The 14,414-nt window shown below is 44.2% G+C and overlaps 1 protein-coding gene across 6 annotated transcripts in view; it reads left to right on the forward strand.

The window, feature by feature from the left end:
* The window catches only part of CASK (peripheral plasma membrane protein CASK), a 234,654-nt gene that overhangs the window by 201,082 nt on the left and 19,158 nt on the right, over window positions 1-14,414 (forward strand). For 5 of the 6 annotated variants that reach the window (XM_089252011.1, XM_089252014.1, XM_089252012.1 and 2 more), the window contains 3 exons: window positions 2,551-2,637; window positions 12,709-12,915; window positions 14,268-14,346. In XM_089252011.1, coding sequence (XP_089108137.1) covers window positions 2,551-2,637; window positions 12,709-12,915; window positions 14,268-14,346 — 373 coding nt within the window. Of the gene's footprint in view, window positions 1-2,550; window positions 2,638-4,948; window positions 5,281-12,708; window positions 12,916-14,267; window positions 14,347-14,414 lie in introns of those variants that run through there. The other variant, XM_089252016.1, reaches the window with a different exon arrangement.

The following is a 14,414-nucleotide window of genomic DNA, read 5'->3' on the forward strand; positions in this document are numbered from 1 at the left end:
GCGCCACTTTTTCTTCAAAAAGGAAGAAGAAAAAAAAGAGAAACCTCCCCCCCACCCCGCAATAATTTCCCTCAACCGCTGTATATGTTAAGGAAATTTGATACATCCTATTGTTATGCATAATCACCGGCTATTACGCATATTTACCAACCACTTTTTTAAGTTCAATAATTTAAATTATTTTTCACCTCATAAATTATATTATGATAATTACAACTGTAAGGAATTCATTTAACCCAACTGCAATTTGCTGTAATGCTTCATTTCCCGCCATTTATCCGTAATTTCGGCAATATTTGGCAACTTTGTTCACTTTCTGGCGTCATTCTTGGCGATAATCAGCGATGTCCCGTATTTATTTCTGGGTAATATGGTCAGCCTGGATGTATGTTTGAAAAAACAAAATTCCACCACCCAAAAAAAAAAACTAACTAATAATCTCGGAAGCCTGGAAAAGGAGGACAGGAGGACGAATGGCTTTTCCGAAACGTAGGAGTACGCTTGAAATGACGTCAAAAAGGAGGCCGTCGAGGTAACCCTACTTCATGCACAGTACGTACAGACATTGAATACAAAAAGAAACGTAAACGAGTTTCACGTGCAAAGCGTGCCTCGTGCTGCCATCTGTGGTTCGCCGACGAAACTTCATGTTCTAGACTCGAGCATCCATACCTTTCAAGTTATTACGTCAGCATCGATTGGGGGGGTTCGGGTTTGCGGGCTTTTCATGACGGGGGGGGGGGTTGGATGATGCTTGCCTCATCGACCCCACCCTTTACAAAAATAATAATTCTTTATGGCACCTTTACTGAGTGTGCCGTAAACGAGAAAAAGCCCTTCACTAGTTTGTGGGCACACGTTCCCCCCGTTGATCCTCTATTGATCCACTTTGGTGATCTCCTAAGCGTGGAAATGTGTCGCGGGCCGCTTGAGTGCTCTGGAATTGTTAGCGGGCCCCCTTAAGCGTGGTGGCTTGCTGGAAATGTGGCTTGCTGGAAATGTGTCGCGGGCCCCTTAATCGCTCTGGAAGTGGTCGCGAGCCCCTTAAGTGGAAATGTGCATCTGAAGCGATCTGGACATGTGTCGTGGGGCCCTATAAGTTCTCTGGAAATGTGTCGCGGGCCCTTAAGCAATCTGGAAATGTTCGCGGGCCCCTTAAGCTTGCTGGAAATGTTCACAGGCCCCTTAAGTGCTCTGGAAATGTGTCACGGGCCCCTTAAGCGCTCTGGAAGTGTTCGCGGGCATCTTAAGCGCTCTGAAAATATCGTGTCGCGGGCCCCTTGAGCGCTCTGGAAATGTTCGGGAGCCCCTCAAGTGGAAATGTGTCCTGGACCCCTAAGCGCTCTGGCAATGTTCGCGGGTCCGTGGAAATGTGCATCTGAAGCGATCTGGACATGTGTCGTGGGCCCTATAAGTTCTCTGGAAATGTGTCGTGGGCCCTATAAGTTCTCTGGAAATGTGTCGTGGGCCCTTAAACAATCTGGAAATGTTCGCGGACCCCTTAAGCTTGCTGGAAATGTTCATAGGCCCCTTTAGCGCTCTGGAAATGTGTCACGGGGCCCTTTAGCGCTCTGGAAATGTTCGGAGCCCCTCAAGTGCAAATGTGTCCTGGACCCCTAAGCACTCTGGAAATGTTCGGAGCCCCTTAAGTGCAAATGTGTCCTGGACCCCCTAAGCGCTCTGGAAATGTGTCGCGGGCCCCTTAAGGGCTCTGGAAGTGTTCACGGGTCCCTTAAGTGCTCTGGAAGTGTTCGCGGGCCCCTTTAGCGCTCTGGAAATATTTGGAGCCCCTCAAGTGGAAATGTGTCCTAGACCCCTAAGCACTCTGGAAATGTTCGGAGCCCCTCAAGTGCAAATGTGTCCTGGACCCCTAAGCGCTCCGGAAATGTGTCGCGGGCCCCTTAAGGGCTCTGGAAATGTTCACGGGTCCCTTAAGTGCTCTGGAAGTGTTCGCGAGCCCCTTAAGTAGAAATGTGTCGTGGGCCCCTTAAGCTCTCTGGAACTGTGTCACGCATCAGTCATTTGATCCATAATTATGCCTCGGATAAGTTAAATAATCTGGGAACATGCCGGGGATCACTTTAGTAATCTGGGAATGTGCCGCGGGTAACTTGAACGACTTAGAGCTGCACCGGGGGAGGGGGGGGCTTAGGGGCTCTGTTGCGTGTCACTTAAGGATCTCTAAATGGGCCACGAACCGGTTGCACTGTGCCGCGGTTCACTTAAGTGACCCGTGAATGTGCCACGGGCCCATTTGAGTGCTCTGAAAATATACGGGCCGCTTAAATGCTCGGGAATTGTGCCAATATGCTAAACCCATGGCCCGCGGGCCAAATGTGGCTCTCGGGGGGGTTATCTGATGTAGCCCGCCACCTCAAACGTAATTTTGTAAAAACGAACTAAGTGACGTGATACTTGAACGGCCCGGCCCCTACCGAATTAATGAATAAATACATGGCCGTCCGCTACAGAGGGGTTTATCGTTTGTCTCTAGTGCGACAGGTGGAGCCACCGTCGATTGATTTCCTCTATTTCCTTATGTTTTTGCAGGTTGTGGAAGATCTGGAGAACTGGTCTGATGAACTGCTCCCGGGAGTCGAGGAACTTAAACTCATTCTGTCGAAGCCGCATTTCAGGGTAAGCCGTCTTGAGCGGATTACCCGCTCAAAACGGACAAATATCAGTTTTTATTTATTTTTCTTATTTTCACTCTGCCTTGAGAGAGGCTTCAATTTTTCCGCAAAACCAGTAAATTCACGTTTCAAACAAGATGATCGGTTGTATGTCCGTTATGGAGAGGTTTCGCTATAGAAGTCTGGATCCCACTGGCTTTCAGTTGTGACCGATATGCACAGCTCTTTCTGTGTTTCTAATATGCGATTTCGAAGCTGTATAAAAGCTCTATAAATTTCATTGAGGAGGCATACATTGGGACCTCTCGATAACGGACACCCTTGGCGTGGGGGGGGGGGAGAGAAATCCGCTAACACGGGGCGTGTCTGTTAATAAGTGTTGAAATACGTTGATGTTTTTGAAAGGGTTCCGTTAACAGGAGCGTCCGCTGTGGGAGATTGCAGTGCATATCCGTTTTATGGAGGTTACCGACTTATGAAGGAAATGCGGAAGAATATAATCGCAGGATATATAAAACTTTTGGCGTGTATCTGTACAGCCGTTATACGGAGACGGAACGCAGTGTGAAGCTCTCGTGACCGTTATTTGATGTCGACGGTATTGCTGGGATCAGACGGCCGTTCTCGAGAGGTTCCGCTACAGTATTCGCGGGTGACGTGACCACTATACCGAGGTCATTAAATAAATATGCGATCTATTAATCATTTGAACGTACCATTGCACAAGTAAATTCACTTTTAAAAGAAAATAATTGGTTTGTTTTTGTAAGTTGTCCGTTATGGAGAGGTTTCGCTATAGCAGTCTGGAGGTTATTGGCTTGCACTTGTGACCGTTATGCAGAGTTCTTCCCGTATTTTCAATATACAATTTCCGAAGTTGTACAAAAACTTCACAAGTATCATTGAGTAGATATATATCCGTTTTATGGAGGTAACCGCTTTGTAGAGGAAAAGATGCCGTTATTAAAAATATAATTGCTGGATGTAGTTTTTGGCATGTGTATGGCCGTTATACTGAGGTAGAACACTGTGTGAGGCTCTCGTGAGACAAACTAAAGGCCGTTATTTGATGTCGAAGATACTGTTGACATTAGACTGCCGTTCTCGAGAGGTTCCGCTATAGTATTCCTGTGATCATCGAGTTTGACGTGACCGCTTTGTCGGGGTCGCGAAATAAAAATTTAATCCATTAATCAAGTGAATACTCCATTACACAAGTCACGAATGGAACAAAATAATTGGTTTGTTCGTAAGTTGTCCGTTGTGGAGAGGTTTCGCTATAGAAGTCTGGAAAACGATTGGCTTTCAGTTGTGACCGTTATGCAGAGTTCTTCCGTATTTATAATATGCGATAATGCCCGGACCCATACAAAAACTTTGCAAGTTTCACTGAGATACCCCGTTTTACGGAGGTAATCGCTTTATAGAGGAAATGATATCATTACCAAGAAGAATATAATACAGCGAAACCCCTCTTTTGCGGCCAAATAATAATTCCTCCTTGTATAATAAAAGCATGCATTTCAAACCTCGGATTAACGGTCATTCCTTTTTTATGGACGTTTACTGTATTTGAATATAATTTTTCGCGTGTGCATAGCCGTTATAGAGAGGTGTAATGTTCTCATGACCGTTATTTGATGCCGCGACCGTTCTCGAGAGGTTTCGTAATACAGTAAAACACCTCTTTATCGTGTTTGAAATGCATACTTTTATTCTTCAAGATAAATCATTATTTTTTCCGTAGAAGAGGGTTGACCGTTCAAAGAGGTTTTATTGTCCATCGAGTGTGACGTGACCGCTATGCTGAGGTCATTTGAGTGGAAGCAAAAAATTGATCCGTTAATCAAATGAATACACGTCAAAAAGGAATTTTATCTGTTTTTATACGTGAACCTCTTCAAAGCGTCCAGCGTTTGATAAATGTCCGCTTTAAAGGGGTATCCGTGATCGTGGAAATATTCAAAATTCAACATCATCGCTCGAAAGAGTTTCCGCATTTGAATAAATAGACGAGTAAAAAGATACTCTCTTTGAAGTGAGGAGAATGAAATAAAAGAAAATGCGTAATGCGGGGGTAAATGCGAACGTCCTTGAAATTCAATGCCGCCGCCACCTTTCGGCAAAAAAAAAGCAAATAACAGCAAAAAAACCCTTTAGCTCCCGTTGGAGAATCGGTTCTTGGCATCGTGACAAGTTTCTTCCCGTCTTTACCCCTCCACAACAGACACCATCATCCTCCCACGTAGTCCAGAGTCAGTTCTCTTTGCTCTTGTATAGCAGAGAAGAGAGAGAGAGCCGCTCTCTCTCTCTCTCTCTCTCTCTCTTTCCCCATTGCAGTCGAATTTGATGCTCTCTGGCTGTCTGTTTCTCTCACGCAACGGAACCCCCGTATAACGCGCAACGTCTGGCTGATGATGGTGATCGCCGCCGTAGTGTGTGGGTTTTTCTTGTTATTCCGTTCTAGTTCAGTCGTGTTGTTGTTGTCGTCGGCGGCGGTGGTTTCAGCCGGGAGCTCTCTGTCTGTCTCTTGTACGGAGGCCGCTGTCTGTTATGAAGGGGTTTTTCGTCTTACTTGTTGTGGGTCGTCGCTTGTTTTGAATTTCTCGTGCCTTGTGTTGGTTGTAAGGATTCTTTCATGTCGGAGGTAAGAACGATTATATAAATTTTTATGGAATCTGTTATAAGAGGTAGTGTCCTGTTATAGACGGGCTGACTAGTAAACAGTGACGTCAAGGTTTGATAACTGTGATTAATACTTATCGCGATGTACTCCGATGGAAAGATAATTTTTTGTTGATGTCCGTTATCGAGAGGTTTCCGCTTCGCAGGGTAAAGATGGGTTATTGTATAGTAAAACCTCTCTTTCGCGGACACCGGCGGAACAAAAAAATTCATCCGTAAAAGAGGGGTGATCGTTAATCAGAGGTTCGAAGTGCATACTTTTATTATACAAGGGGAAATGATTATTTGTCCGTAAAATTGGGGTCATCGCATCTCAGAGGTGTCCGTTAAGAGGGGTTTTACCGCATGTAGCTATTGTAACGAATGTATTGTAGACATAAGCATTTTCCGTTTCTCCGTCCCTACAGATTCGGTTTTCTTTCTTACCTCTACATAACGACGTTTTGATACTACAGTAAACCCCTTGTTAACGGTTTTACCCCTTCTAACGGCTTAATAATACAGTAAAACCACACTTAACTGTCATCCTCTCATTTACGATCAAATAAAGCTTTCCCCATGTATAATAAAAGTATGCTCTTCGAACCCCTGATTAACGGTCACCTCTCTTTTACGGGGGAATTTTTTTGTCCCGCCGGTGTCCGCAAACGGGGTTACTGTACCCTTTTTCGTTTTCATGAAAAGGTTTAAATTCGGGTGGTTGCTGAAAGTTTTACAATACAGTGAAACCTCGCTTTTGCGGACACTGACGGGACAAAAAAAATTTGTCCGTAAAAGTGGGGTGACCGTTAATCGGGTTTGAAATGCATGCTTTCATTTTTCATTATACATGGGGAAATTATTATTTGTCCGTAAAAGAGATGTGAACGCATCTGGGGGGCGGGGGGGGTGTCCGTTAACCAGGGTTTTTCACTGTATTCCTCTTTATACCTCCGGCTCCGGAAAGCGAGAAATTTCGTTGACCTATCTTCCTCGGTATAACGGAATATTCGTTGAGTTTATCTGTGATACAGAGCGGAATAGCTAAAATGTTTGCCTCCGAATAGCGGAATTTCACCTCAAACAATTCGTCTCAATTAGGATTACAATTAGGATATTTTTAATGATTACCTCTATATAACAGAAAATTATTCCAAGTCCTTAATATCTGTTACGTAAAAAACAGTTCCTCAAAATATTACTCAGAAAACCCCCATAGAACGGAATCAATTCAAATACAGTGAAACCCCTCGTTACGGACACCCCCCTCAGAGATGCGGTCAGCCATCTTTCCCTTATATGTTCCCTTTTATAATAAAAATATGCATTTCAAACCCCTGATTAACGGTCACCCCTCTTTCACGGGCGAATTTTGTTGTCGTCGCCCCGGGATCCGCAAAAGAGAGGTTTTACTGTTCGCTCCCTACAGTGGATTTTTATAGTTTTACGCTTTGGAGTGGGAAATCTTATTTTAACAGATAATCTGCTATACAGGGGTGTGGTTTTTTTTAGTCATTTCAATTTCGGTAGATTTTTTCCAACGAGCATTTCGCAATTCAGAGGTTTATTTTATCGAAAGAATTTCATAAACCATTCCGCTTTGTGGAGGTCTCAGATTTATTCATTTTTGTTTTTCAAATAATTGGGAGCTTCTCAAAACTGTCCACCTCTACAAAGCGGAATTATATTCGCTTTAATTCTTGTAGTGATAGCATTAATAAAATACAGAAAAACCTCTCTTTTGCGGACACCGGTGGGACAAAAAAATTTGTTCGTAAAAGAGGAGTGACCGTTAATCAAGGGGTTTTAAACGCATACTTTTATTATACAGGGGGAAACAGCATATAAGTGGATTTTCACGACCCGTCTCGGAAGCCCCTGCGAATCAATTTAGGGCCGCTTGGCCTATAGCCCAGAAATCCCTGGCTGTAGGTGGATTATCCCGACCCATCTCGGAAGCCCTGCGAATCAAATTTTTGTAAGAGGCCCGTACCGCAAGGACCCCCGACTGTAAAGGGATTCGTACGGCGCTCCTCGGAAAACCCTGCGAATCAAGTTTCGGTCGTGACCCATAGGTCAAGAATCCTTGGCCTATAAGTGGATTTGTACGAAGCCCCTGAGAATTAAACCCAAGCGGTAACCCATCTTCACAATCATGGCACTTCACTCACAGTTCGAAAAATAGGTAGCAGATGACAGCACTATTACAAACATTGGACAGAAAACAAGCTTCACATTAGGTTCACAGCACGGACACGCACATTCCAACACGTACCGATTCGTTAGAAGTTCCGCAGCGGAATATGGACGTCGTATAGTAGTAGTAGCATGCTACAAATGTACGCCGTTCGAAGCCTACGTAAAAACTTCCGTCACCAGAAACTGGATTTTTAACTCATAATTGCAAATCATCCGGAAACAATGTATCCCACAAACGTTCACACCCAAAAGCTGAATTTATTCGACAACTGACCACCCCTCAGAAACCGTAATGTTTTCCTCCATCGGAAATGGAATGTATCCCAGTTTCCCACTACCAGGAATGGAATGTATCCCACAGTTTCCCACTACCAGGAATGGAATGTATCCCACAGTTTCCCACTACCAGGAATGGAATGTATCCCACAGTTTCCCACTACCAGGAATGGAATGTATCCCACAGTTTCCCACTACCAGGAATGGAATGTATCCCACAGTTTCCCACTACCAGGAATGGAATGTATCCCACAGTTTCCCACTACCAGGAATGGAATGTATCCCACAGTTTCCCACTACCAGGAATGAAATGTATCCCACTACCAGAAATGGAATGTATCCCACTACCAGAAATGGAATGTATCCCACAGTTTCCCACTACCAGGAATGGAATGTATCCCACTACCAGAAATGGAATGTATCCCACAGTTTCCCACTACCAGGAATGGAATGTATCCCACTACCAGGAATGGAATGTATCCCACAGTTTCCCACTACCAGAAATGGAATGTATCCCACTACCAGGAATGGAATGTATCCCACAGTTTCCCACTACCAGGAATGGAATGTATCCCACTACCAGGAATGGAATGTATCCCACAGTTTCCCACTACCAGGAATGGAATGTATCCCACTACCAGGAATGGAATGTATCCCACAGTTTCCCACTACCAGGAATGGAATGTATCCCACTACCAGGAATGGAATGTATCCCACAGTTTCCCACTACCAGGAATGGAATGTATCCCACTACCAGGAATGGAATGTATCCCACAGTTTCCCACTACCAGAAATGGAATGTATCCCACAGTTTCCCACTACCAGCAATGGAATGTATCCCACAGTTTCCCACTACCAGGAATGGAATGTATCCCACTACCAGGAATGGAATGTATCCCACTACCAGGAATGGAATGTATCCCACTACCAGGAATGGAATGTATCCCACAGTTTCCCACCGCCAGGAATGGAATGTATCCCACAGTTTCCCACCGCCAGAAATGGAATGTATCCCACAGTTTCCCACCGCCAGGAATGGAATGTATCCCACAGTTTCCCACCGCCAGAAATGGAATGTATCCCACAGTTTCCCACCGCCAGGAATGGAATATATCCCACAGTTTCCCACCACCAGGAATGGAATGTATCCCACAGTTTCCCACCACCAGGAATGGAATATATCCCACAATTTCCCACCACCAGGAATGGAATGTATCCCACAGTTTCCCACCACCAGGAATGGAATGTATCCCACAGTTTCCCACCACCAGGAATGGAATATATCCCACAGTTTCCCACTACCAGAAATGGAATGTATCCCACAATATCTAGCAATTGGAAAGTAGAACGTGTCCGACAATTTTCTACTACCTGAAAGTGGAATGTATCCCCAAATTTTCCTCCATCGGAAATGGAATGTATCCCACAATTTCCCACTTCCGGAATGGGGAATGTAACCCATAATTTACCACTACCGGAAATGGAATGTATCCTATAATTTCCAGCAACTGAAAAGTAGAATGTGTCCCACAATTTTCTACTACCTGAAAGTGGAATGTATCCCCACATTTTCCTCCATCGGAAATGGAATGTATCCCACAATTTCCCACTTCCGCAATGTGGAATGTATCCCATAGTTCCCAGTTCCGGAAAGTGGAATGAGTCCCGCAATTTTCCACCGCAAGAAAACTGAATTTATTCTGTCATACAGCTAACAACCTCGGGGGGAAAGAATGCGTCCTGCAACAGTCAGCCACGGAAACCCTGAATGTACCCGAGAAGTGAGATGTATCCGAAAATATGTACGTGCATCTTCGAGAAGTGAATTTCCTCTTCCGGGAAACGGAGTATATCTGATAACTGGACGCTGCTTGAATCGGGATGTATCCGACAAAGCGGTCAACCACCAAAGTTCTAAATGTATCCTGCGATTGTCCACCGCCCGGAAAATTGAATTTATTCTACAACCTCCGGGAAGCAGAATATTTTCCGAAACTTTCAGACAAATACAGGTAAGTATCCTACAATTGCATGCTATAGAAAAGTGTTACGAATCCCGACGTGAGTCAACCAGAGAAACCCCCATGTATCCTATTATTGTTCACTGCCGGAAATCTAAATTTGTTCTACAACTAGCCATCTACGTGAAATGGAGTGTGTCCAACAAAGGTCAACCTCCGAAATCATACATGTATCCTACCATTGCCCAAAACAAGACTAAATTTATTCCACAATTGTGTACCTTTGAAAAGGGGAACGTATCCTAAAACCGTACACCGCTTGAAAGTGAAACGTGGTTGATATTCTGCGAAAATCAACCACGAAACTTCTAAATGTACCCTTCAATTGTCCCCCGACTGAAAACTGAATTTATTCCAGAATATCCTGAAAGTTTCTTTCTTTGAGATATTGTGAGGTGTCCGGTGACACCAGAAAACTGCATCAACGGAAACTGGAATGTATCCTATAAATGTCAACCACAGAAGCTCGCAATCATCCACCACTGTAAAGTATAACGTACCCGAAAACTGTGCGCCAACGGAAACTGGAATGTATCCGACGAATATCAACCACAGAAGCCTCACAATCGTCCACCACCGAAAACTGCGTCAACGGAAAGTGGAATGTATCCTTCAAATCTCAACCTCGGAAACCCTAAATATGTCCTACCGCCTGTATAATAAATTAATCCTACAATGGCTCACCTACAGGTAACGCAACCTGCCGACCACCATAGAGCGGAACGTATCCAACGAAGGTGAACCATAGAAAACTTAAATGTATCCCTATCACCAGTCTTGATATTCAGTTTCTCGTCCACCGTCAAGAAGCAAAATGTAATGCAAATTGTCCGTAAAACTTTCAGATCCCCTCGAAACTGCACATGTTATGAACTCCACGGATGCAGTCATCCACCTCGGTAAAACGGAATATGCTCTATTACCTTCCGCTTAGAAGGGAGGGACTTGAAAGAAAACTTCCGCTATTGCCAATTTCCTGAGAGCAAAACATTCCCAATATCTTATATCAATGGCCAGCAAAAGCGAAAAATCCGCTTCAATGGACACCTCTACAAAACGGAAGACGCTACTCTCTTTCATATTGCTGCCCTTCTACAACAGACACCAACTAAGATAAGATGGAGGGGGGGGGGGAAGTTATAGATAGTTTTTCATTGAATTGAGAGATAGGGACTCGATTACGGAAAAATTGGATTTTTATTTTGGAACCGGATCAAAAAAGGAAAAAAACTGGAAACGGCGTAATAACCGGAACCATAAAAGACCATTCCCGTTTTTTTATATCCCGGAAACAACTAAAAAATAGCGGACGTTTGCGGGCAACGAGCCAATCTCTCGAAAATGACCCTCCTCCTAACTTTAAAATAAAAATTGACCGAAGTTTTATGTTGCGCCATCTATCCGTCCAAAACGGTAACTTTTGTCCCAGTATTTTCTCCTTAATTACCCGGATAATTATCTCCCCGAAAAAACGTAATAATCGATTCTCAATTATGATAATAATAATCGATAGGAAGGAATCAATTCCAGTTAATTAAAGTGTCGACGGGTGAAGTTAATTATCCTCCCTTCCGTATCTGACCAATCGGAAAGCGATGTTTCCTTCTCCCACCCTCGTTTAAAATATTCATCCGGGAGTCTCGGAATGAATTTAAATCCGGAACAGAATCTCCGGAAAAAACCAGCTTATAACCGCTTTACTAGGCGGAAATATTGCTGAGGGTTCCGTGATTGGCTAGGATTTCGTGGCGTAATTACCAGACATCGTTCAATTGGCTACAGGTTGTGACGTCACAAGTGGAAATGGCCTGTGATTGGTTGGAATTTCGTGACGTGATAAACAGACGTCATTCTATTCGTTACAGGTGTGAGGTCAAGTGGAAAATCGCTGCGTGATTCGCTGGGATTTCGTGACGTAATAAATCACATGCTCATCCAAGGCCCGCGGACCAACAGATGTAGCCTTCGCAGTCATCTGATGTGGCCCGCGATCTCAACCCCAATTTTTGAAAAAGGAATTAAGTGGCACATTCCAAATTTGTTTAGTGACGCGCTGTGCAGTCTCACATCACTTAAGTGACCTTCGGCGCAGTTCCAGAGCGCTTAAGCGACCCGCGGCACATTCCTAGATCGCTTAAGCGACCCGCGGCTTATTCACAGATCACAGCGGCACAGTTCCAGAGCATTTAAGTGACCCGCGACACATTTCTAAAGCACTTAAGCGACCCGCAGCATATTTATAGATAATTTAAGCGACCCGCGGCACATTTGCATGTCACTTTACTAACCAACTATGCTGTTCCAGATCATTTAATCAAGTGGCCCGTGGCACATTTACATATCCTTTTAACAGCCAGCGGTGCTGTTCCAGATCATTTAATTAAGTGGCCCGCGGCACGTTACCAATTAATGAAGTGGCTCCGCACTCTCCTAGAGGTTGTAGTAAGTAGAAGTCATTCTATTGGTTTAAGGTTGTGACGTTACGAGTAAGAACTTGCTCTGACTTGGCTTGTTTCGGTGACAGCCGGCGTTGTTGGCTACTTTTGGTGACCACCTATGAAGCCATCATTTGAAAAATGCAACCGTTAACAAACTGTACAACGTTTGGTTTCTTCAGCCATCACGACAGGAACCAAAGTGGTTCCAAACTGTGGTTTGTTCATTATTTGGCTTCAACCGTTGTGTCATATTTGGTCCTCTTTGATGAGAAATTGAGATAGGCAATAGAAGCCGTAAGTAGCGACTTCCAAAACCGAATTTGGTGATCTTTTGACTGGTGAGAATCGGGGAGATTTCATTTGGCGGTTTTCATTTGCTATAATAGGATTTTAATGATATTTTTAGTTTTATTTTTTGGTTCTAAATTGGAGCCAAATGTCTTTTGTCCCTAACGTTGTTCTCATTTTGCTATTTAGGCACTGCTTCAAACGCATGACGTGGTCGCCCACGAGATCTACGGCGAGGAGGCTGTTCGTGTGACGCCACCGCCGCCACCCACCATGCCTTACCTGAATGGCGTCGGACAGGACTCGGAACAGTGTGCGGACGGCGAGAGGGACATGGACACAAGCGTCACCAGGGTCCGGCTCGTACAATTCCAGAAGAACACCGACGAACCAATGGTAAGTAATAGCAACGAATGAGATTGCTGCATTACTCTCTGCGAATAATTTGGCTCCCCCTTTTGTGCAACCTGAGCAGTCGATTAAGGAGCCATTGGCTGTGTATCGTAACTGCTTCGTTTGGCGACTCGAATAGCTAATGCGGAGCTTTCTGTAACCAGTTTTCTTCATTGGGCGACTTGATCTGGTTGGTGACTCGATCAGTCAACAAATTGCTAGGCTGATTGTCGTGACTCTAGCAGCTAATTCGGAGTTTTCTGCGTATTGTAACCAGTTGGCTTCATTAGGTGACTTGATCTGTCGGTTTGGAGCCATTTGCTGAGTAACAAGCTGGCTTTCTTCGGTGACTTGAGATGTGGGGAGTATATGTGATAGCTAGTTGGTTTTTGTTTTGTGACTTGAGCTCAGTTTGGGAGCCATTCGCTTTCTATGGCAGCTATTTAGCTTCATTTGGTGACCCACGCTGCCAGTTTGGCGTCATTGTGTATCTCGATCAAATAATCAGAGCCACTACCCGTGTATTTATAACAAGTTGATATTCTTTCGATGGGGGGGGGGGGGGGTGACTTGAACTACTTCTTAACTACACATGCGCTTCGTAAATATATCTTTGCGAAACTTGGGTGACTTGAACGGCTGGTTTTGGAGCCATTGGGCTATTTATTCGTAACAAACTGGTTTTCTTTGGTAACTTACGATGGCATTTTGGGACCCATTAACTTTCTAAGTGCAGCTAGTTGGCTTAATTCGGTAACTCAAGTAGCCAATTTGGTTGTGAAATCGCAACCATTTGGCTTCATTTTGTATCTCGATCAGCCAATTTAAGAGGCCCCTACCTGTGTATACGTAATAAGTTGGCGTTCTTTTGGTGACTTAAAAATGCCTTTTTCGGAGATATTGAATATTCATTCATAAACAGTTGGCTCTTTTTTGTGACTTGAACTGTTGGAACCATTCGCTGTGTTTTAGCCAGCTTTCTTACTCTGGTGACTTGAGGTGCCAGTTTTGGAGCCTACAAATGGTAGGTGGTTGACTTTATTTTGTTACCCAAGATTTCAGTTTAAAGCCGTTTGTTCTGCATGTCAGTTGGCTTCGTTTTGTGACTTAAAACACCAGCGATGAAGCAATCCACTGGTTTTGTGGCCTACTGGCTTCTTTTTTGGTGCCCGAAGATGCTAGTTCTTGAATTTTGGAGCCATTACGCTCCATATTGCAGCTAGTTGGTTTCTTTTGGTGACTTGAGCTTCCAGTTTGGAAGCCAGTAATTGCGTATTGGGGACAGTTGGCTTTATTTTGGGGGCTTTTTTTTCAACATTAGTATTTGCATCTGATATTTTTTTATACTTTTACAGGGCATCACCCTCAAAGTGGATGAAGAAGGACGCTGCATAGTGGCCCGGATAATGCACGGGGGCATGATCCACAGGCAAGGTACGTTTGTAACGTTTTTTTGGTTCCGGACATGGCGTCGTTATGTTTCGAATCTAGTCCAGAAAATA

This window comes from Pholcus phalangioides, unplaced genomic scaffold (assembly GCF_987345545.1).
Source record: "Pholcus phalangioides strain wild (caught in Gottingen) unplaced genomic scaffold, Ppha-v1.0 ptg000028l_1, whole genome shotgun sequence".
Classification (NCBI taxonomy): domain Eukaryota; kingdom Metazoa; phylum Arthropoda; class Arachnida; order Araneae; family Pholcidae; genus Pholcus; species Pholcus phalangioides.